Source organism: Salmo trutta, chromosome 8 (genome assembly GCF_901001165.1).
Source record: "Salmo trutta chromosome 8, fSalTru1.1, whole genome shotgun sequence".
Taxonomy (NCBI): domain Eukaryota; kingdom Metazoa; phylum Chordata; class Actinopteri; order Salmoniformes; family Salmonidae; genus Salmo; species Salmo trutta.
The window spans coordinates 41,654,998-41,678,571 of record NC_042964.1 but is presented as its reverse complement, the minus strand read 5'-3'; the positions used below and the strand labels follow the sequence as shown (position 1 = coordinate 41,678,571).

General features: G+C 44.1%; 1 protein-coding gene across 2 annotated transcripts in view; it reads left to right on the top strand.

Moving 5' to 3' along the window:
* Positions 1-22,900, top strand: part of LOC115198978 (liprin-beta-1) — a 35,100-nt gene extending 12,200 nt beyond the window's left edge. Inside the window, exons 2-26 of one of the 2 annotated variants that reach the window (XM_029761449.1) lie at positions 1,801-1,890; positions 5,249-5,457; positions 8,049-8,129; positions 8,393-8,506; positions 8,701-8,811; positions 9,719-9,811; positions 11,108-11,210; positions 11,854-11,915; positions 12,019-12,085; positions 12,246-12,370; positions 12,605-12,672; positions 12,805-12,868; positions 15,912-16,062; positions 16,303-16,335; positions 17,047-17,191; positions 17,403-17,528; positions 17,750-17,900; positions 18,127-18,238; positions 18,348-18,436; positions 18,630-18,752; positions 18,947-19,072; positions 19,212-19,400; positions 19,689-19,838; positions 20,108-20,173; positions 21,740-22,900. In XM_029761449.1, the coding sequence (XP_029617309.1) occupies positions 1,827-1,890; positions 5,249-5,457; positions 8,049-8,129; positions 8,393-8,506; positions 8,701-8,811; positions 9,719-9,811; positions 11,108-11,210; positions 11,854-11,915; positions 12,019-12,085; positions 12,246-12,370; positions 12,605-12,672; positions 12,805-12,868; positions 15,912-16,062; positions 16,303-16,335; positions 17,047-17,191; positions 17,403-17,528; positions 17,750-17,900; positions 18,127-18,238; positions 18,348-18,436; positions 18,630-18,752; positions 18,947-19,072; positions 19,212-19,400; positions 19,689-19,838; positions 20,108-20,173; positions 21,740-21,823 (2,706 nt within the window). In that variant the 5' untranslated portion in view covers positions 1,801-1,826 and the 3' untranslated portion in view covers positions 21,824-22,900. The remainder of the gene's footprint in view (positions 1-1,800; positions 1,891-5,248; positions 5,458-8,048; positions 8,130-8,392; positions 8,507-8,700; positions 8,812-9,718; positions 9,812-11,107; positions 11,211-11,853; positions 11,916-12,018; positions 12,086-12,245; positions 12,371-12,604; positions 12,673-12,804; positions 12,869-15,911; positions 16,063-16,302; positions 16,336-17,046; positions 17,192-17,402; positions 17,529-17,749; positions 17,901-18,126; positions 18,239-18,347; positions 18,437-18,629; positions 18,753-18,946; positions 19,073-19,211; positions 19,401-19,688; positions 19,839-20,107; positions 20,174-21,739) is intronic. The other variant, XM_029761450.1, reaches the window with a different exon arrangement.
* The last annotated feature ends 674 nt before the right edge of the window (positions 22,901-23,574 follow it).

Below are 23,574 nucleotides of genomic sequence, written 5' to 3'. Positions count from 1 at the left end.
AAACTGGAATTGTTTTCTACTGGAAAATGTTTCTGTGTGCGCAACTCTCTTTTCAGTTGCACTTCCATCGCTGGCACAATTAATCATTGTTTATTGAGTAGTGTAACTGTATAGCAATGTGAATGTGAGCCTATTTTGAAGGGAGTATTACCCATGTAGCCTAAAGGGCCCATGATGGAAGTGGGTGACCGGACACAATGCCCTCCGTGTTGAATGTGCAGGCTCCCTCTCCCTGCCTCTAATAAAGGCCAATTATTTAATTTAGCTCTTTTAGCCCCCCTCTCCTACCCTGAGTTATGCTTCCCTGGACAAGGAGAGGGCTCTATCTCATTACCCTCCAATTCAATTGACTTTGCGTAGTGATGATTTCATATCCTCTCAGGCTATTTTACATTTCTCTTTCAGATTGTACATTTGTTTTCGTGAATTCAATATGTAATATAACGTTAGACCTACCATGAAAGTGAAGTTGTCTGGTCCATTTAAGTGAATGAGCTGCATGTGGGGTTAGGAGGCTGGGAGTGATGCTTTGTTATGGAAGCTTGGATTTCCAGTCAAGCCAACACACTGTGGGGAGAGATCCCTGGTAGAATGGCACCACTATTCCAGATAAGAGCCAACTCTCAATTCCCATGACTGGTCTGAGGGAATCTTTTCTGGGGTGAGAAATCACTGTTATGATTTTGCCTCTGAGAGCTCCTCTTTGTTTTTGACTTGCATGTTGTGGTTACTTACAGTTCAGTTCACTCGCAATCCCATGGTCCTAGATTTCTTTCCGGTTTTGATTCCAGTGGCACTGATCAATTGTTTTTACCTAGACAGTCAATATCAGCTAAGAGCATTGGCCTACATTGGAAATCTCCATATGCAAATGCTGGGTAACAGTCTGGCAGTTTACAATCACTTTATCCTCTCTTCATTAGGTGGCCCAGTTGCCCCACACCTGCTCCATTTGAAACGCCCAATAGGCCATAAATTATTTCCAAGGTAATACCCAGTCATAGGCTTGAGTCTTGACCCCATTATTAAAGTTAATTGCTGAGGTCGGTACTAAATGCAGTCATCAATGGGGAAGTTGTGAGGCACCACATTTATCTGTTGTGACTCTGAGGTAGGAGTAGGAGGCTAAGACACATTTGATTCAGTCACGGCATCGGGGGAGAAATACAACAGTCAATGTCATCATACAACCATGAATATTCATGATGGATAATGTCTTCTTTAGAAACCTTTCAATTGGATATATTGTTAAAAAAAAGAGCAATATGATTTCATATTCATCCAAATGTACCAGGGATGCCCCCAAACAACAAATACCAGACGTATGCATTGTAATTACACTTGATCACACAAGACATGGGAATTCACTAATGTCCCATTCACATGGAGGGAGAAAATCCTACATCTTATTTGCAGTTTCATTCTTCAACTAACTGTAGGCTAGAACATTATCCTTACTACCAGGAAGTGGCTTACAAATTAAGGTGCATAGAAACGCCTTTCATCAAATATTACTGTAATCATCACTAAAGTTGTAAGATCTGCTAGTGTCGTAATGTAGGGGGGTCCTGACTCTTGGGTGGTCTCTGTCCACTTTAGTTCTGTCTGTGTGTAATGTGTAGACTTGAACTTCCCATGGGGTTCATGTAATTTACTGCTCAAGTTTTAAAAGCCATTAAAATGCCATATATTTTCAGACTGTTTTTACAAGCACATTGTCTAACTTGTACTGTAGTCTTCTGGGCAATGGCTGTTCAGTTTGTCATTGGTCTTTACTTGACACCTTCTGTTTTCTTTCAGATTCACAGTGGGGGGAGGGGGTGAAGATGATGTCCGACGCCAGCGAGATGTTGGCAGCCGCCTTGGAGCAAATGGATGGGATCATAGCAGGTAACACGCAAAACTCACACTCACATTTTGAACTGTGGGGCTGATCCCCCTCAAATATTTACATAAATGCCTCTTAAATAAGCCCCTGATATCTATCCTCAGGACTAGGGTTCCCATGCTGCTGCTCTTAGGATGTGGCTGTGGTACTGGTCTGGGATGTTTCCCAGTGCAGTCCTCCAATATGAGAAAGCAAGATGTTCCATTGTTTCAGCAGTGATGGAAACAAATGATTATTCAAGGCCTACTGCTAATATGATTTGCAGGCATTGCATGCCTCATCCATGGCCTGAAGGGAGGGTGGCACGCCTGTTGGGATGGCAATCCTACGTCTTCCATCTGTATTGTATTTTACAGTTTTGTATGTATTTATTGTAGTGGTCATGTACGTGGTCCAGTTCATAAGAGCATGGCACTAGCAACACGAGTTGTGGGTTTTGATTCCCACTTGGGTCACATACAAAAATATGTGGACTGTAGTCACTTTGGATAAGTGTCTGCTATGTAAATGGAATATTACAGTACTGTATTGGCCAATGCAATTTTTGTAGAGCAGTGTGACCCCAGCAACTTAATTTTGGACACAGGTTTACTGTATAAGGGATGCATTTCTTGTTTTGAACTTTATGAAATATTTGCATATTGTTATTGTATTACTGCACTGTAGGAGCTAGAATACAAGCATTTCACTGCACCTGCTGTAACATTTGCTAATCTGTGTACGCAACCAATACACTTTAATTTGTTACATACATTCTGTAGCTGACAAACCATGTAAAATCTATAGCTTCACCCAACTTCAATTAAGAACAGTCAGATTAAGTAATTCTAAAATGTATTTTAACCAAAGAGAATCATATCAAAAGTAATGTGAACATTGCGTTGTGAAAGGCAATAACTTTATATGAACATGGGCTCCCGAGTGGCGCAGTGGTCTAAGGCACTGCATCTCAGTGCAAGAGGCGTCACTACAGACACCCTGGTTCGAATCCAGGCTGTATCACAACCGGCCATGATCGGGTGTCCTTTTTATGCGGAGCACTATTGTCCCAGCGTCGTTTGGCTGGTGTAGGCCGTCATTGTAAATAAGAATTTGTTCTTAACTGACTTGCCTAGTTAAATAAACATGAATTGCAATATGAAACATGTATTTTTAGATTAAAAACAAGTGTCTATGTCCTTGTACTTAGTCAATTAAAAATGTGTTTTTTAGTTTTGAACTGCCTTTTTGAGTCTGTTTTGTACTAAGAGTTGTGAAAATGTACCACATTCTGAGTGACAATTGCACCAAAGCAATAGAAAAAATGGTCAAAGTCAGACACCAGAGGGATGTTTTCGACCTATTATTTTTTTGATGGCAGAGGGGGCAGCTTTAAGAGCTCAGGGTTTTCCACTGACTTGTATAATTTATAGAATTGACTTTTCCAAGAGGGATGGCTGATCACATGACATCCTCTAGCCCCTGTTACCACAGAACCCACTGCGTTCACTCTATCCCTGGCTGCCTTTTTAGGGAAGACTTGTATATTTATTTATCCCTCTATTTATTTTTCTCTTCTACATTTCTATGAAGGTTGACAGATTATAGTACACACTGGAAACGTGGCTTTTCCAAGTCCAACACACAAGCTTCTGCTCAGGCCTCTTGCACCATTTTAAAAACAAAATCAATATCTAATCTGTTTTTCTTTGCTTTTAAAATGTCTGGTATGTGATTTTTCAGGACACATTCAGAAATCCACATCTGCAGCGCATCACATGGGTCAATGACATCCCACCTGGTGATATTGTCTTTTATCCTCCTCGTTGAAGGGAATTAGGAGAGGATGGGAGAGGCTCAAACTTCTAACCACAGGGCTAAAACTATAGATGTACCAGTCAAAAGTTTGGACACACCTACTCATTCAAGGGTTTTTCTTTATTTTCACTATTTTCTACATTGTAGAATAATAGTGATGACATAACTATGGAATAACATATGGAATCAGTAACCAAAAAAGTGTTAAACAAATCATGTTATTTTAGATTCTTAAAAGTAGCCACCCTTTGCCTTGACAGCTTTGCACACGCTTGGCATTCTCACAACCGCTTCACCTGGAATTTGTCCAGCAGTCTTCAAGGTGTTCCCACATATGCTGAGCACTTGTTGGCTGCTTTTCCTTCACTCTGCGGTCCAACTCATCCCAAACCATCACAATTGGGTTAAGGTCGGGTGATTGTGGAGGCCAGCTCATCTGATACAGCACCCCATCGCTCCTTCTTGGTCAAATAGCCCTTACACAGCCTGGAGGTGTGTTGGATTAGTCCCACCTAAGCGCAAACCAGATGGGATGGTGTATCGCTGCAGAATGCTTTGGTAGCCATGCTGGTTAAGTGTGCCTTGAATTCTAAATAAATCACAGACAGTGTCACCAGCAAAGCAACATCACACGACCACCTCCATACTTCATGGTGGGAAACACACATCCGTTCACCTACTCTGCGTCTCAGACACGGCGTTTGGAACCAAAAATCTCAAATGTGGACTCCTCAGACCAAAGGACAGATTTCCACCGGTCTAATGACCATTGCTTGTGTTTCTTGGCCCAAGCAAGTCTTTTCTTCTTATTGGTGTCCTTTAGTAATGGTTTCTTGGCAGCAATTCGACCATGAAGGCCTGACTCAAGCTGTCTCCTCTGAACAGTTGATGTTGAGATGTGTCTGTTACTTGAACTCTGAAGCATTTATTTGGGCTGCAATTTCTGAGGCTGGTAACCCTAATGAACTTACTCTCTGCTGCAGAGGATAACTCTGGGTCTTCCTTTCCTGTGGCGGTCCTCATGAGAGCCAGTTTCATCATTGTTTTTTGCGACTGCACTTGAAGAAACTTAAAGTAACGATGGACTGTCGTTTTCTCTTTGCTTATTTGAGCAGTTCTTGCCATAATTTGGACATGGTTCTGTATACCACCCCTACCTTGTCACAACACTGATTGGCTCAAACGCATTAAGAAGGAAAGAAATTCCACAAATTAACTTTTAACAAGGCACACCTGTTAATTGAAATGCATTCCAGGTGACTACCTCATGAAGCTGGTTGAGAGCATGCCAAGAGTGTACAAAGCTGTCAGCCACCCTTTGCCTTGATATTTGAAGAATCTCAAATACAAAAATATTTTGATTTGACTTTTTTTGGTTACTTCATGATTCCATATGTGTTATTTCATAGTTTTGATGTCTTCACTATTATTCTACAATGTAAAAAATAAAGAAAAACCCTTGAATGAGTAGGTGTGCCAAACCTTTGACTGGTTCTGTATATCTAAGCTTCTAATTTGCTTATTTGTTCCTAACCACCACTCTCCTAATCCTGGCCCCAACAGGCTCCAAGGCCATGGACTACTCCAATGGGCTGTTTGACTGCCAGTCGCCCACCTCTCCCTTCCTGGGAAGCCTGCGGGCGCTGCACCTGCTGGAGGACCTGCGGGCGGCGCTGGAGATGATGGACCAGGATGAGAGGGAGGGCCTCCGCTGCCAGGTCCCTGACACCACCGCTGACGGCCTAGTGGAGTGGCTGCAGCAGGGACAACTGGTAGGTAACTCCCCCTGTTATCTTACTGTTGCAAATGTAAACACTGTTAATGTTAGTCAGCAAATTTTTCGGAAAGGAGTGCTGCTCTATTCCCTACATTTTCCCCATCATGGGCCAGCCTCCTAGCAATTCGAGTTCTAGACAATGAGCTTCGGCCCCTTGCCATTTGAGTGGCAGCTAGTTAGATGCACACATACAGTGAAGGAAAAAAGTATTTGATCCCCTGCTGATTTTGTACGTTTTCCCACTGACAAAGAAATGATCAGTCTATACATTTTAATGGTAGGTTTATTTGAACAGTGAGAGACAGAATAACAACAAAAAAATCCAAAACAACGCATGCCAAATGTTATAAATTGATTTTCATTTTAATGAGGGAAATAAGTATTTGACCCCCCTCTCAATCAGAAAGATTTCTGTCTCCCCGGTGTCTTTTATACAGGTAACGAGCTGAGATTAGGAGCACACTCTTAAAGGGAGTGCTCCTAATCTCAGCTTGTTACCTGTCTAAAAGACACCTGTCCACAGAAGCAATCAATCAGATTCCAAACTCTCCACCATGGCCAAGACCAAAGAGCTCTCCAAGGATGTCAGGGACAAGATTGTAGATCTACACAAGGTTGGAATGGGCTACAAGACCTTCGCCAAGCAGCTTGGTGAGAAGTTGACAACAGTTGGTGCGATTATTCGCAAATGGAAGAAACACAAAAGAACTGTCAATCTCCCTCGGCCTGGGGCTCCATGCAAGATCTCACCTCGTGGAGTTGCAATGATCATGAGAACGGTGAGGAATCAGCCCAGAACTACACGGGAGGATCTTGTCAATGATCTCAAGGCAGCTGGGATCATAGTCACCAAGAAAACAATTGGTAACACACTACGCTGTGAAGGACTGAAATCCTGCAGTGCCTGCAAGGTCCCCCTGCTCAAGAAAGCACATATACATGCCCGTCTGAAGTTTGCCAATGAACATCTGAATGATTCAGAGGACAACTGGTGAAAGTGTTGTGGTCAGATGAGACCAAAATGGAGCTCTTTGGCATCAACTCAACTCGCCATGTTTAGAGGAGGAATGCTGCCTATGACCCCAAGAACACCATCCCCACCGTCAAACATGGAGGTGGGAACATTATGCTTTGGGGGTGTTTTTCTGCTAAGGGGACAGGACAACTTCACCGCATCAAAGGGACGATGGGACGGGGCCCATGTACCGTCAAATCTTGGGTGAGAACCTCCCTCCCTCAGCCAGGGCATTGAAAATGGGTCGTGGATGGGTATTCCAGCATGACAATGACCCAAAACACACGGCCAAGGCAACAAAGGAGTGGCTCAAGAAGAAGCACATTAAGGTGCTGGAGTGGTTAGCCAGTCTCCAGACCTTAATCCCATAGAATATCTGTGGAGGGAGCTGAAGGTTCGAGTTGCCAAACGTCAGCCTCAACCTTAATGACTTGGAGAAGATCTGCAAAAAGGAGTGGGACAAAATCCCTCCTGAGATGTGTGCAAACCTGGTGGCCAACTACAAGAAACATCTGACCTCTGTGATTGCCAACAAGGGTTTTGCCACCAAGTACTAAGTCAGGGTTTGCAGAGGGTCAAATACTTATTTCCCTCATTAAAATGCAAATCAATTTATAACATTTTTGATGTGTTTTTCTGGATTTTTTTGATGCTGTTCTGTATCTCACTGTTCAAATAAACCTACCATTAAAATTATAGACTGGTCATTTCTTTGTCAGTGGGCAAACGTACAAAATCAGCAGGGGATCAAATACTTTTTTCCCCCTCACTGTAGCAGAGCAAGAGCAATGATTTGGTCCATCAACTTTTGGCTCGTGAGCGCTATTTTCAGAACTGCTGGCTAAAAAGTATACAGAAGTACCGGAGAATCTCTTTCATGCCTGAGAGATTCCGAATTTGAGTGTAATCATGGAAAATGTATTGCTGACGAGTATTCCACACAAAGTACTTTTATTTAGACTAGATTCCTTTTGTGTGATTGCACAGGCAGTGGTCTGCTTTGTCTTCACAGCCTTACCTGTTATTTATACCTTTACTCCTTTGATTGTATGGCTATTGTGTGATGACATGCTTTGTGAGTAAGTGTCTCTTGAGCGGTGTCTGAAATGGTTTTCATCCTCTTCACTGGAGATGATTCACAGTGAGGCTCATGTTTTCTTCCCTCAAGCCCTTTCTTTCCCTGTGTGAAATATGAGGAGTTCAGTTTTTGATTCAATTTCCACTTTAGTCACACACAAAGCACTTGCGTGTGAGAACCCTACTGACCCTCACGTGTCTCTCAAATAACATGCATTTCATGTGTCACCGGCCTCCTTTTTTTTTTTTTTTTTCCCCCAGGGAAAAATCATGTGATGTTTTTCAATGTAGGGATGATATGACACCTGAATGCTGTATGCTGGCCTTTGAGATGGAGTGGTACTTCCATTTGACTGGAGGCTGCTCTATTCCTAGGGTCAGGAGTCTTTCCTGGTATGGTGATAGGGCAAAAAAGTTATTCCTGACCATATTTATGGCCTCCCTAAGCCCTTGGCGATCAGCCGTCTGATGGCCTTGGTTGTTTGTGATTTCAGACCAACGGACATGGCTCTGCCATGATCTACCAGGAACGACTGTCACGGGTGGAGAGTGATAAGGAGTGTCTCGTCCTCCAGGTGTGTGTCACGAGGCCATGAACAAGCGGAGACCAGCTTTAGCAAATAGGAAATGTGAACATTAGATAAAACATTGTACATTAGCAAGGGTGTTCTGTTTGAAGTGTATTTGATAGGTAGCTGTTGAATTCAGTAGTTTTTACCTATTTGTGGTGTGAGTGAAAGACATGCATCACAGAGCATGCTCTTAGATCACTAACCCATACCCTGAAAACAACACGAAGATGACATGTGGCGTATTATTGAGTGACGACTGTCCCCAGGTGAGTGTTCTCTCAGACCAGGTGGAGGTGCAGGGGGAGAAGATCAGGGATCTGGACATGTGTCTGGAGGAACACAGAGAGAAACTCGACGCCACTGAAGAAACGCTGCAGCAGGTGAGGCCCCAGCAGGGTTGCAGTGTATTATGGTTATTAGCAGGATGTTCTGTCTTATGAGACAGAACCTTGGGCTCAAGGTATTGGTCAGCCTTTTGATCCAAATGATCTTTCTGAAGGAACACTGATTAACACACTTAATACACTTCGCTCCTACTCGTTTGTGACTGAATCTGTGACTGTGTCCTGTGCAGGAGCTGTTGAGCAGGTCGACCCTGGAGGCACAGAAGCTGGAGCTGATGACCGAGGTGTCCAGTCTGAAACTGAAGCTGACCACTGTGGCGAGAGATCTCAGGGATAGTGAGGTACGTGGATGCATTATGGCGATAGACTCACCCACACAGAGATATCATGTCTTTGGTAGATATTTGGAGTTTTGTTCAACAGCAGGCAGACTTATAATATTAGGATGTGAGTTTATATGAATCTTAGCAGTCACCCAAACATTTAATACCATGCAGAGGTCTGTCTCAGTCGGATGGAGTGGGCCCTGATCCGTCATGCAGATCCTGGCCTGGGTGGACTGGCGGGCAGGGAGTGCCAAAACACCGCCTTGCTCCAGCAGCCATTTCCTCTCATAAAATAATTCATCTCCCCTCTAGAGAAGCTGGGAGTCTGACAGTCAGGGTTTCCATACACCTAATCCATGAGCACTGAGCAGGCCTGTGCTGGAGGAATCAGGATATTGGATCCTGAGTGTGGGTTTCCGACTCTACTATAACCTTTAGGGAGCGCTGTGTGGAAAGGCAATGTCTTCCATATATATTAAATACCGCCTTTGTTTAATGTTGGGCTTTGTTCAGCTGTAAATTACACACCCATGAGTCTGATCCATTTCGTCTTTCCTACCCACGGTGCTCTGCGGTTTTTACTCTTGTCTAAATGTATGCGTCGTGAATCATGTAGCACATTCTTGTTTAATGATGATGCATATTTCCTGAGTGCTCCGTCTATACGGTAATTGCTCCAAGGTGCAGGAGTATGTATTATCCATGACATAAAAGCAGTTGTAATGGTAATTGACCATGACGCTTTCTTCGAAATCAAGGATCTGTCTCCATGTTGGAGTGGGTTTCTCTTTCTCTCTCTCTAAATAATCTTTGGTGCCTCATTGAGGATTTTTCACTCCACAACAACATCCCCCACAGTTTCCTCCAATACTCTCAGCTGACCCCTTGGGCATGTGGGTAATGCAGTCTTTTACCTCCCCAGGGGTTGTACCAGGAAGTCAACGATCTGCGGTTCAGGGTGACCGATATGGAGAATGAAAGACTGCAGTGTGAGAAGAAACTTAAATCCACCAAAGTGAGTAGCGTGGCTAAAAATCTGTCTACAATACAAAGGCTTTAGATCAGTCCGTTCACATTAGATTGTGCATGACATATGGTCCACAGATTAAGTTTGACTCACTACACTTTTTCTACATCATGTAGGTACTGAATCTATTGTTCCCTTGTGTGTTGGTTATATATCACTGCTTTCACTCTTAATACCACCTTCCTTCAGGGTTCATACCCTTTGTCTCCTCTGTCCTTTTCTCCTCCTCTCTCACTCCTGCCTGGCTAACTTCTCCCCTGCAACGAGCTAACCTGTCGCAGCCCTAGGAATGGAACATGGGCAGGTTGAGGTTCACTGGAGGTGTGGTGTAGAAGTTAACACCCTGTGCTCTACTCTTCCCTGTCTGTCCCTATGGGTCTCTAAACCTTCCCTCTGTCCATTTGACCCTATCCATTTTTCCAACTTTCAGCACACTTCCACTTTGACTAAGTTCTCCTACCAGTTAAGTATAAGTTGCAGATTTCTTAACACACTAGTTTTTCATCAAACCTGCCCTGATCCACTTAATTGTATGTTAACTGTACATTGATGCTAAAATGTCTTAAACCTTTGGCTAAGTAAGCTAAACTAATGGATGGAACTGAACGGTCATGGATGACCTTCTGCTGGAGATTAACACCCCAATGGAGCTGTTCTTTCTCAGTGGAATGTGAAAGAAACTGACATGTTTACAGTGTGTTTGTATGGTTCTCTGGTTAAGACACCAGTCCTCTGGTAGAATGTATCCTCACTCTAACCTTATTCTGGGTCATACTGCCCTGCAGCACAGTTGGCATCAGACTGGGTTTTAACTTTCAGTTTGGTCAGACTCTGTTGTCTAGCCAGGTTTGTATCTAGATCTTGGCCTGTATTCATAGTGTCTCATACGAAGAGTGCTTCTCGAGTATGTGTTTTGCCTTTTAGATTAAAATGAATGGACAGGGGATCTGATTCTAGATCAGAGGGGTATACTACAATGCAGGTTCAATGGGTTAGCCAGCTAACTTTAATAAACAACCAGAAATAACTATTGATTTTCTGGATAATTAAGAAAGCTACATTTAGATATGTGTTTTTGGTTGAGTCATTTAGGCCATGCCCATTTTCAAGCTTATCTCGCTAAAAAATAAAACGTTATTTGTGACTATTTAGGCAATTTAGCTCATTGATCCTGCTTTGTAGTATAGCCCTTTACTCTGAGACACTTTATGAATATGGACCTAGATATGTATCTGTAGTTTAATGAGGTCAGAATGGTCCCGAACATGATCCTCTCCCATTCAGGAGGAACTGCAGACTCTTCAGAGGCAGCTGGAGGAGCTGAGGAGGCTAAAAGACCAGGCTACATTGGGAGTCCTGACCCCAGACAGAACAGATGGAGTGAAAGGTGGGAGTACTGTTACTAGACATGTGGGAGGGAGGGGGACCTCACTTCACCCTCATACACACGAGCCATAATATTTCAATAGGCTTAACTTGCACCTTGACAGATTTACAGCAACAAGTTTCCAACATTCCTTTTCCTAATTTGTCTGCAGTTATTTCTGCCCTTAAGTCCCCTTAAGTAATGATGGATACCATCAAGACATGGCCTGAGCATTGGACTTTCCCCCTGAAATACAATTTTCAAAGCATCCTGTCTCACTCTCACACAGATAGTAAGGTGGAAAGTACAAAATCCCCCTTTCTATCGTCTTATCTGTCTTCAGGGCTCATACCAAGCATGTTTAGACATGATCTCTGACTCTTTCAACCCACAGCTGAGTCTCTTATCACCCGTTTACCATAAAGGAATGCAATTTATGTGGAGTGCAATGTATTCACTTCAAGAATTTATTGGCCTTGAACATGCCCCATATACTGCAAGGTAATTGTCTGCTCAAGTCTATTCGATTAAAAGTCCTGTTGCTTAAGTGGACTTGACTTGCATGCAGGTCTTTATAGACTCAACCAGTGTGGATAGACAGCAGTAGACACCAGACAATATGTCTGTCTCTGATCCCTGTGGGGGCACACTTGTTGTTTTCCAGATGTGGATGTGCTGAGGATGAAGAGGGCCATGGAGTCCCTGATGTCAGCAAACAATGACAAGGTACTGGAGCTACTGTTTACACTGTTTCATAAAGACTGCTGTAGCTGACGCATGGGGATCTCAATGGCTTTTCTAACTCTGATCTACCATCCTTCACCCACAGGACCGGAGGATCGAGGAGCTTCAGGAGTCTATCACACGGTTCAAAAAGGTCCAGGACTTGATGAAAGGTGAAACTATGTTCAAGGAGTATGACACTAGTAATGAAGTGTTTTATCGGTATCATTGCAATAGTCCATTTCTATTTATCGAACTAGATCAATCATGTTTTAGAGTGTAGAATAATGGACTTGATCATTTTATGTAACAGTTATAACTGTTCCTCCCCAGACACACTGAATGAAGACGATTACGATGACATCCAGGATGACAGATCCCCCTCCATTCAGGTCGCCATGGATACAGACCGGGCCACCCTGGCGGTTGGGGAGGAGACAGGAAGGAGCTGTGACGAGGTAACAACCTCCCCTGTCATAACAATGTATCACACACAGGATGGACCCGAGACTCTAGACTTCCTTACCAAAACGTAATGTTAGGAATGTGAGGGTCAACAGGCTTGTGGTATTGGTTTAGCTGGACAGCAACTACCTAACCAATGAAACTGTCGACTGTGCTTTGCGACATTGACGACACATTAATTTAGCGACGTTGACTCTACGTCTTTCTTTCTCTTCCTCTCTTCCCAGATTCCATCTATTGCAGTGTTTTCAGAGCTGGAGCAGGAGAGACTGATACAGGAACCAGACACAGACAGGTGAGGTTGGCTTTTCCCTGGACAAACTACACTCCCATGGACTATTTGCAAATGAAGTCACTGTTTTAGTTTGTCAGTATATTCATCATCTCTAGGTCTAGACTGTCGGTTAACTTTCCTTTCTCTTTGCAGTCCACCAGAAGTCCCACCACATTCAGCAGGTAGCCTGGGCCACATAAACAGCAACACAGAGCAGGTAAGACTGTCCTTTCACTCCTAGGGTGATGGGGAATGGTGGGCTAACTGGAAAGACCTTAGACCTTAACTTGCTGCAATCATGGAGTTTATATACAGTACCAGCCAAAAGTTTGGACACCTACTCATTCAAGGGTTTTTCTTTATTTTTACTATTTTCTACATTGTAGAATAATAGTGAAGACATCAAAACTATGAAATAACACATATGGAAACATGTAGTAATCAAAAAAGTGTTAAACAAATCAAAATATATTTTAGAATTTAGGTTCTTCAAAGTATCCACCCTTTGCCTTGATGACAGCTTTGCACACTCTTGGCATTCTCTCAACCAGCTCCATCTGGAATACTTTTCCAACAGTCTTGAAGGAGTTCCCACATATGCTGAGCACTTGTTGGCTGCTTTTCCTTCACTCTGCGGTCCAACTCACCCCAAACCATCTCAATTGGGTTGAGGTTGGGTGATTTTGGAGGCCAGGTCATCTAATGCAGCACTCCATCACTCTCCTTGGTCAAATAGCCCCTACACAGCCTGGAGGTGTGTTTTGGGTCATTGTCCTGTTGAAAAACAAATGATAGTCCCACTAAGCGCAAACCAGATGGGATGGCGTATTGCTGCAGAATGCTGTGGTAGCCATGCTGGTTAAGTGTGCCTTGATTTCTAAATAAATCACTGACAGTGTCACCAGCAAAGCACCATCACATGACCTCCTCCAGGCCTCACGGTGGGAACCACACATGCAGAGATCATCCTTTCACCTACCTTGCATCTCACAAAGACACGGCGGTTGGATCCAAAAATCTCAAATTTGGACTGATTTGGACAGATTTCCACCAGTCTAATGTCCATTGCTTGTGTTTCTTGGCCCAAGCAAGTCTCTTCTTCTTATTGGTGTCCTTTTAGTAGTGGTTTATTGGCAGCAATTCGACCATGAAGGCCTGATTCACGCAGTCTCCTCTGAACAGTTGATGTTGATGTGTCTGTTACTTGAACTCTGTGAAGCATTTATTTGGCCTGCAATTTCTGAGGCTGGTAACTCTAATGAACTTTTCCTCTGCAGCAGAGGTAACTCTGGGTCTTCCTTTCCTGTGGTGGTCCTCATGAGAGCCAGTTTTGTAATAGCGCTTGATGGTTTTTGCGACTGCACTTGAAGAAACTTTCAAAGTAGTTGAAATTTTCCGAATTGACTGACCTTCATGTCTTAAAGTAATAATGGACTGTCGTTTCTCTTTGCTTTTTTGTGCTGTTCTTGCCATAATTTGGACTTGGTCTTTTTACCAAATAGGGCTATCTGTATACCGCCCCAACCTTTCAATCAATCAAATGTATTTATAAAGCCCTTTTTACATCAGCCGTTGTCACAAAGTGCTATACAGAAACCCAGCTTAAAACCCATAACAGCAAGCAATGCAGATGTAGAAGCACGGTGGCTAGGAAAAACTCCCTAGAAAGGCAGAAACCTGGAGAGGAACCAGGCTCTGAGGGGTGGCCAGTCTTCTTCTGGCTGTGGAGATTATTACATTATATGGCCAAGATGTTCAAATGTTCATAGATGACCAGCAGGGTCAAATTATAATAATCAGTGGTTGTAGAGGGTGCAACAGGTCAGCACCTCAGGAGTAAATGTCAGTTGGCTTTTCATAGCCGAGCATTCAGAGTTCGAGACAGCAGGTGTGGTAGAGAGAGGGAGTCGAAAACAGCAGGTCCAGGACAAGGTAGCACGTCCGGTGAACAGGTCAGGGTTCCATAGCCGCAGGCAGAACAGTTGAAACTGGAGCAGCAGCACGACCAAGTGGACTGGGGACAGCAAGGAGTCATCAGGCCAGGTAGTCCTGAGGCATGGTACCAGGACTCAGGTCCTCCAAGATAGGAGGGGATTAGAGGGAGCGTACTTAAATTCACACAGGACAAGACGGGAGAAATACTCCAGATATAAGACTGACCCTAGCCCCCCGACACAAACTATTGCAGCATAAATACTGGAGGCTGAGACAGGAGGGGTTTGGAGACACTGTGGCCCCGTCCGACGATTCCCCCGGACAGGGCCAACCAGGCAGGATATAACACAACTGATTGGCTCAAACGCATTAAGAAGGAAAGAAATTCTACAAATTAACTTTTTAACAAGGCACACCTGTTAATTGAAATGTATTCCAGGTGACTACCTCATGAAGCTGGTTGAGAGAATGCCGAGAGTGTATAAAGCTGTCAAGGCAAAAGGTGGCTACTTTGAAGAATCTCAAATAAACAAATCAAAACATATTTTATAACACTTTTTTGGTTACATGATTCCATGTGTTATTTCATAGTTTTGATGTCTTCTACTATTCTACAATGTAGAAAATAGTAAAAATAAAGATAAACCCTTGAATGAGTAGAAGTCCAAACTTTTGATATGTGCTGTATGTAAAAATGTTTTGGTCACATACACCAGATCGGTGAAGGGAAATGTGTTGTTTTACAGGGTCAGTCATTGTAGTACAGTGCTTCTGGAGCAAATTAGGGTTACGTGCCTTGCTCAGGGGCACCTCAGCAGATTTTTCACCTTGTCGGCTCGGGTATTTGAACCAGCAACCTTTTGGTTAATGGCCCATTGTTCTAGCCCATTGTACTAGTCTTAAATCACATATCTGTACCCCCCCCCCCCCCCCCCCATTTTTTGTCACCCAAACTAGAACACTAGAGCTTTTTATCTTTGACCTTTTTGACCTCTCAACGTGGGAGAGTCTCAAAGGCGTGTCTCCCAAACGGGCCAGTCATACAGAAGGCATGGTTCTATCTCTTGTCTCCCTCACATGGAGGGCGGAGTCACTGAGCCCCACTGTGACGGCTGACTGGACTCCAGACTGTCTGTCAGGATGATATGGAATCATAATAGGATTCCTGAGAAATGGTTGTTTTGACAGTGTTACTCCACCGCCACCTGGTGGTACAACAGTAGAACTATGGAGCTGGTTATATTGGGAGATGGACTTTGTTTACAGGCATACTAAATATTTTATTAGGTTTATGTGCTCATAATGACCCCTCCATCCTTTTCTAGACCACAATTGAGGATCCCAGCCCCCCATCCACCTCCCCATCAAACCCCACCAGTAATGAAAGCTTTGGGACCAAGAAGGCCCGCTCCTCCTTTGGACGTGGTTTCTTCAAGATGCGTGGAGGCAAGAGGACGTCCAGTGCCCCCAATCTGGGTGAGTCTCATCATTGGGGGGGGGGGGGGGCAGGAAGGGCACGGGGAGAAGGGTGCTCGTTCCTTTGCATGGGGTGGTGTGAACAATAATTATTACTCTCTGTTCATGATGTAAAAAAAACATTCACAGTTCCATACCTTAATGTGTGTTTTCTTATGTCTGTCTGTCTAGTATTCACACTAGTGACTTTATGTTCTATCCTTGCTCTCTCTATTCTCCATGGTTCTATGTGATGTGAAGATCGCAGCCGGAGTGCGAGTGCACCTACGTTGGGTACAGTACAGTAGTCTGCAGCGCAGAGCCCCACAGACGGGCCAGGCCTGCAGTATGGCAGATCAGGATGAACGCTGGATGTGTGCAGGGATACTAGCACAACAATGTGATCACCATCTAACGTTACTACACAACTAGACCCATCGTAGACTAAATAAAAAGGCAGCCTGTTTTTCTGAACCCTCTCGAGGCTGATTGGGTCATAGATGGTAAATGGTTACATTGTTGTGTAAAGAATCCCTAGATATGCCCGTACCTCCATCTTTCCTACTCTTCATTTTTCACTTGTATCAAGCAAGTGAAAAGTTTAGTTGATCGCTGGTGTGAGCTTGGGTGGTTTTTAGTGTGATTTCTTTCCCCTTTTAAATCATATCCAGTTGTTCCTTATCCATGACGTGACACCATCTGCAATGATGCCGCTTAACTTTGCAAGCTGTCCTTCAAGATGCGCCTCTGAGATTTGTCTTTTACAGTTGGAAGTCTATGAATTTGCATCAGGAGTTCATGTCAATCAGTCCTGCATGAGTTGAGTTGTGGTGCTTTTGAGTGGTTCTTGGCATACTCATAGTGGTGGTGGTGTTTAGTGGAAGATGTAGTCCAGAAGTGGTTGTGGTGGCCATTACAGCTGTAGTCCTTGGGACAGTTTTGGCCTCGAGTTTCCTATGGTGGTGGATTGTCAGCTATTGATCTAACGTGTGTGTTTGAATCCAGCTGAGACCGAGCGTAAGGGCACAGACCACTTGGACTTGGCTGGTGCCCCGCCACACAAACCTCAGGGAGGCGACAGCAGCCAGACCCTACCTTCCTCACCAGAGGCCAAGAAGAAGTCCAGAGGCTTTATGAAGTTCTTAGGCAGGTGGGTTAAAATGTTCTCTATATTCCCTAAGTTTAGAAAGAGGTGAGGAGATGGTATGCAAGGAATTGGGGGAAGATTAATTAAGATGGAGCCAGGGTTTTTAAATGAAACTTTTGCTTTATTAACTGTAACACGAGGACAGAGGGTTTGCTGTAACACGAGGACAGAGCATGGCAGGATATTTAGGCGTGTTGTGTTCTGACCCCTCTAGGCTGAAGAGAAGTCACTCCACCTCGCTAGACCTGGAGGAGACAGAGACTGAGTTCCGGAGGGGAGGAGTCAGAGCCACAGCTGGCCCCCGATTGGGCTGGTCACGTGACCTGCAGCACAGCGCTGAGTATGTGAAGCTCACCTCTTGCTAGACTGTCTCTGTGTGTGTATCTGTCTGTGAACTAGAGATGTAGAGGAAGGGATCAGAATTTTTATTGGAACTAAGTCTACAGTATCACAGTTTTAGGGTATTATGATTGTGTGGTGTCAGAGAAGCAAATGGTAATGAATGATGTACTGTTTACCCTCCACGTTAAAGGTGAGTGTGCTCGCTCTCTCTCCCCTCAGTGATGTGGACGCTCCCTTTGCGCAGTGGAGTAAGGAGCAGGTGTGTGCGTGGCTGCAGGAGCAGGGCCTGGGGCTGCACATAGCTCAAGCCCAGCAGTGGATCCGCTCAGGATTCACCCTGTTGCAGGCCTCCCAGCACGACCTGGAGAAGGTAGGGCGGCTCAGTGGAGCATCCAGGAGGCGTTTCACGTATTCTGTGTTTAGGTTCTGTGTTGCTAGACATCTTAATGAAACTCCCAATGTTAAAGCTTATAGTTGCTTAATGTTCACTTTGCTACCTGTGTCCTGACAAACATCTATTTTCTCTATCACTCTCTTCCTAACTGTACAGTATATGAGATGTCTTAAACAACCCATACATTTTTCTGTGGCAACAGGAGTTGGGGATCAAACAGCCCCTCCACAGGAAGAAGCTGCAGCTGGCTCTCCAGGCACTGGGATCAGAGGAGGATGTCAGCAAGGGCAAACTAGACCACAACTGGGTGACCAGTGAGTGACCACTGACCACAGCCTCAGTTATCAAAAAGCCTTGACAATGAAAAATGGAATAACCTTTCTGTGACTTGTGATTGATTTGAGTTGTTTTGGTGTTTGTCAGGATGGCTGGATGACATTGGTCTGCCGCAGTATAAGAGCCAGTTTGACGAGGGGAGGGTCGATGGGAGAATGCTACACTACATGACTGTGGTGAGTCTTAATTTGCAGTAGTAGGTCTAACGTGGCTAAAATCAATCAGAATCAATGTCAAAGGGGACGAATAAAGTCTATTAAATAACAAATCCTTGCTTTTGTGTTGTATGTCTAGTGTCCTTTTATTTCTAATTGATTGACAGTAGTCATTCTCCTGACTGAGAAGAGCATGTGTGTTTGTCCCCTTCAGGATGACCTGCTGTCTCTAAAGGTGGGCAGTGTTCTCCATCACCTCAGCATCAAGAGAGCCATTCAGGTCCTCCGGCTCAACTTCTACGAGCCCAACTGCCTCCGCCGACGGCCCTCTGACGAGGTACGGTTTAGACACTTCTGAATAAAGTATCCCTTTTTTATTTTTCTCTCTCTTCTCTCTTGCTCTTTCATATCCATCATACACATGGTCTCTCACTTCACCAGTTCAGTTACATTTCAGTGGTGTTATTTGTATAGGGAAAATAAACTTTTCAGTTTTTATTAACACCAACTTAAAAGAAAATGTCTCCCCAGAACAACATCACGCCAGGGGAGATCTCCCAGTGGACCAATCACAGAGTGATGGAGTGGCTGAGATCAGTGGACCTGGCTGAGTACGCTCCTAACCTGAGGGGCAGTGGTGTGCACGGGGGTGTCATGGTGAGGGGGGAGTCTCCGTTTGAATTGGCTTGCCACAGTCTCATTTCAGGAACACACACGTTCATCAGCGTATACATATACTGACTGCCTTTTACCGGTGTCTGTCTCACTCTTCATTTGCATCTCTCCTTGTCTCCAGGTGCTGGAGCCTCGCTTCAACGTGGAGTCCCTAGCCCTCCTGCTCAACATCCCTCCCAACAAGACCCTGCTGCGCCGCCACCTGGCCACCCACTTCCACCTGCTCATCGGCTCCGCTGCCCAGCGCAGCAAACAGGAGTGTCTGGAGAACCCTGACTACACCCTGCTCACTGCCACCGCCAAGGTCAAGGTAGGGTCAACTTGCAGCTGGTAAGGCATCAGCTTGTTGTTAGACATACAGAGCTTTAGGGATCAGTGTAGGTTTATTGATCTGATCAGTGACCTTGGCTGTGTCCCACTACTCTCAGTTGGCCTCATGACCACTTATATGTGACTGGACTGGATAGGTTTTTGTCCTGTCAGATCAGTGGTCAGCAGGAAAAGGAGGTGAGGACAGACAGCTTTTTAATACTATCGGCACACAGCCGTTTGTCCCCATTTGACTGACTCTCTCCCATCATCCTCTCTCCTCCTCCAGCCCAGAAGGCTGCCGTTCGGTGGCTTCGGGACCCTGCGTAAGAAGCGCCAGGAGGACAGCGAGGAGTACGTGTGCCCCATGGACGTGGAGATGCCCAAGAACAGCAGCTTCCAGGGGGGCCTGAGGATCTATGAGGACAACCTGGACCAGGTAGGGGACTGCCATAAACCCCTTCCACTTCAGGGAATGTGTTACCTATATGGATATAGGTACTATTATGGGTGTTTTAGTGTGGCTTTTTGTAGCCCCTTCCACTGAGGTGCTAACTATTTAAAAAGTATTAATGATAATCATCCTTTAGGTGAGGTTAGATCACTCCAATGAACAGATGAGAGGGTGGAATGTGTTACCACAAGAGGATAGTGTTTTACTTTTAATTGTCCACGTGAAGTGCTCTTGAACACTGTCTGTACTCCTAGATGGAGGACTCGGAAGGGGCTGTGAGGCAGATAGGAGCATTTTCTGAGGAAATCGACAACCTGACGGTAAGAAGTCATTAAAAAGCTCACATAAGGCCTCCCGAGTGGCGCAGCGGTCTAAGGCAGTGCTAGAGGTGTCACTACAGACCTGGGTTCGATCCCGGGCTGTATCACAACCGGCTGTGATTGGGAGTCCCATAGGGCGGCGCACAATTGGCCCAGCGTCGTCCAGGTTAGGGGAGGGTTTGGCCGGGGGGGCTTTACTTGGCTCATCGCGCTCCAGAGGCTGACCTCGTCATCAGTTGAACGGTGTTTCCTCCGACACATTGGTGTGCCTGGGTTCCGGGTTAAGCGGACGGGTGTTAACCTCTCTTGGGGAGGTCCCACCCACGGTTGACACTATTCAACAGCCAGTGAAAAATCAGAGCGCCAAATTCAAAACCACAAAATGTCATAATTCAAAGTTCTCAAACACACGACTATTTTACACCATTTTAAAGATACACGTCTCCTTAATGTAACCACATTGTCCGATTTCAAAAAGGCTTTACGGCGAAAGCATAAAGTTAGATTATGTTAGGACAGTTCCAACACAAGAAAAACCACACAGCCATTTTCCTAGCAAGGACAGGCGTCACAAAAACCAGAAAACCAGCTAAGATTATTTTGGAGTCATCTAAAATCATAAATAGCATTAAAAATATTCACTTACCTTTGATGATCTTCATCAGAAGGCACTTCCAGGTATCCCAGGTCCACAATAAATGTTTTGTTTGATAAAGTCCATAATTTATGTCCAAATAGCTCCTTGTTGTTTGCGCGGTCAGTAAGCTACTCCAAGTGTAGGAAGCGTGGCCAAAATGTCACGACGAAAAGTCAAACATTTCTGTTTACGTTCGTTCAAACAAGCGTTGTATAGCATCAATCTTTAGGGCCTTTTTAACTTAGAACTTCAATAATATTACAACTGGACGATTCCAATGTCTTGAAAAACGTTTTGGAACACAGCTACCCCTCACGTGAATGCGCGCCAATGAACTCATGTGCTTTCCTGAGTCAACAACTTCCAACTTCCTTTGTTGGGTCTCTGTTCACCATAGACGCCTCAAACAACTTTCTAAAGACTGTTGACATCTAGTGGAAGCCTTAGGAAGTGCAAAATGAACCCTAAGTCACTGTGTGTTAGATAGGCAATCACTTGAAAAAAACTACAGCCTCAGATCCTCCACTTCCTGGTTGGATTTTTTCTCAGGTTTTTGCCTGCCATATGAGTTCTGTTATACTCACAGACATCATTCAAACAGTTTTAGAAACTTCAGTGTTTTCTATCCAAATCTACTAATAATATGCATATTCTAGTTCCTGGGCCCGAGTAGTAGGCCGTTTAATTTGGGTACGTTTTTCGTCCGGCCGTGAAAATACTGCCCCCTACCCAAGAGAGGTTAATTAAGAAGTGCGATTTGGCAAGTCCTGTTTCGGAGGAAGCACGGAGGAAGCATCACACATCAAATCACTTGATGTACCTCTCAGCAAGCTGTGCTCTAGCAAAACAACCATGCTACTCTTCTGTCACTGTTATTAATCTCCTCGTTTTCGTGTGACTTCAGTGTGTTTTTCTCCTGCATGTTTCAGAGCATGCTGAAGGAGGATGAGTTCTTCAGCGAGGTCTCCTCTCGCTCCCCCAAGGCCAGCATCACCGATGACTCCAACGTGTGAGGGAGGGTCCCCGCCAATGATATGTATTAACTTTAGATGATTGACAGGGGGTGCTGTTTTGCAGCCACCACACAGCCATTTTGTTACTCCTCCATTGTAAAAAAGATTTTAGAAGCTGTAGAAATGCATTAATGTCTACATTTGTTTTTGACAAGTATATTCTATTAGACACCTTAATGCATACTTTGAAATGTGACCTGAACAGAAAAATACAAGGGAGTACTAATGATACTGTCCCCACTACAAATAAATACCTAAATGCATGTAATTTTGTCCTTTTAAACATTTTATAGAAGTGCTGTAGAATTCAATTCATTCCTATGGAGGAGTGCTCCTTCTGAGGAGTACCAATATGGCTGACCAGTGGCTTCATAGCCTCTCATTGGCCATTACATAGCATCAGCAATCCAGGGTTTATACACATTGGCCCCAGCTGGCGTCGAAATGCAAACACCTTGATAAGCTGTCTTCTACAACCTGAGACCACCTATGCCCTTAGACTTACGTCTTTGTCGTTTCAGCAATTTACGATCTCTCGCTCTGCATTCCCAAGTGAAGTTATACATGTGTATTTATTTAAGTTGTTGAGATTTCAACATAGGAGCATTTACTTTGTTACAGAACTGTTTTTTTTTTTATATATTTGTTTGAATATCCACAAATGAGTCCCTGTACTTACATGGTATGCCCTTGTCCTGACTTATTTTTGGAACCCTCTCACACCTATTAGCAATTATAGAACCTAAAAGATTGGTCAACTTGCAGTGGGACACTTAGATCTGAAGTCAAAACATTGCAGTCTGGCTTAATCCATAATTTCCTCTACATGTTGTCCTCTCATTTGATGCTCCTATCTGCATGTTTTGTGTCCCAAAGTAATTCAATATTATCACTATGGTTTGTCCTGCCATGTTGTTGAATTTTAGGAACATTAAACATGGAAGCCCAATGTTCTAGAATGTAAACATCACCACAAAGCAAGTTTTGTAAGCCTTAACCATATCAGTGAACAATGTAGTGTACTGTTTCTATGCATCTTTTTTTTAAAGAATTGTCAATAAAAACATGGTAAAATGATGGGCTACATGACTGTGTATACTAGCCTATTACAGATGGGTGAGCTATGTACATTTTCTTATTTGAGATACTTGTGGAAGTATTTTTATTTATTCCACTTCAGCTAGGTCTCACTGATTTATTGAGCACTTTCTTATGGGGATAGATTCTTACACCAGCCAGAGAGCCGTAAACGCTAAGTTCTTTTCATTTTGACGTTTTTTTCCCCCCCAGTCAAACTCAACAGCTTAGCTGACCGCATGGTCCTAAAGCACACAAGTCTCACTTTGTATCAGTGATAATGCAATTTCAGAATGTGGAGGGAACATGTCCCCTGTGACAGTTGCACCTGTGGAAATGGGATTTGAACCCACAGCCATTACGATGCATTTGTTCAACCTGGCAACTACCGTAATTTCCGGACTATTGAGCGCACCTGAATATAAGCCGCACCCACTGAATTTAAAAAAAAGAGTTATTTTGAACATAAATAAGCCGCACATGTCTATAAGCCGCAGGTGCCTACCGGTACATTGAAACAAATTAACTTTACACAGGCTTTAATGAAACACGGCTTGTAACAAAAAATAAAAAAATTGCAGTAAGCTTTAGTTGTCTTTTTGCACTGAGTCAATTCCTCATGCTGCTGTTTCCAACGTCTTATCATTGACTCATTAAGACCAAGCTCCCGTACA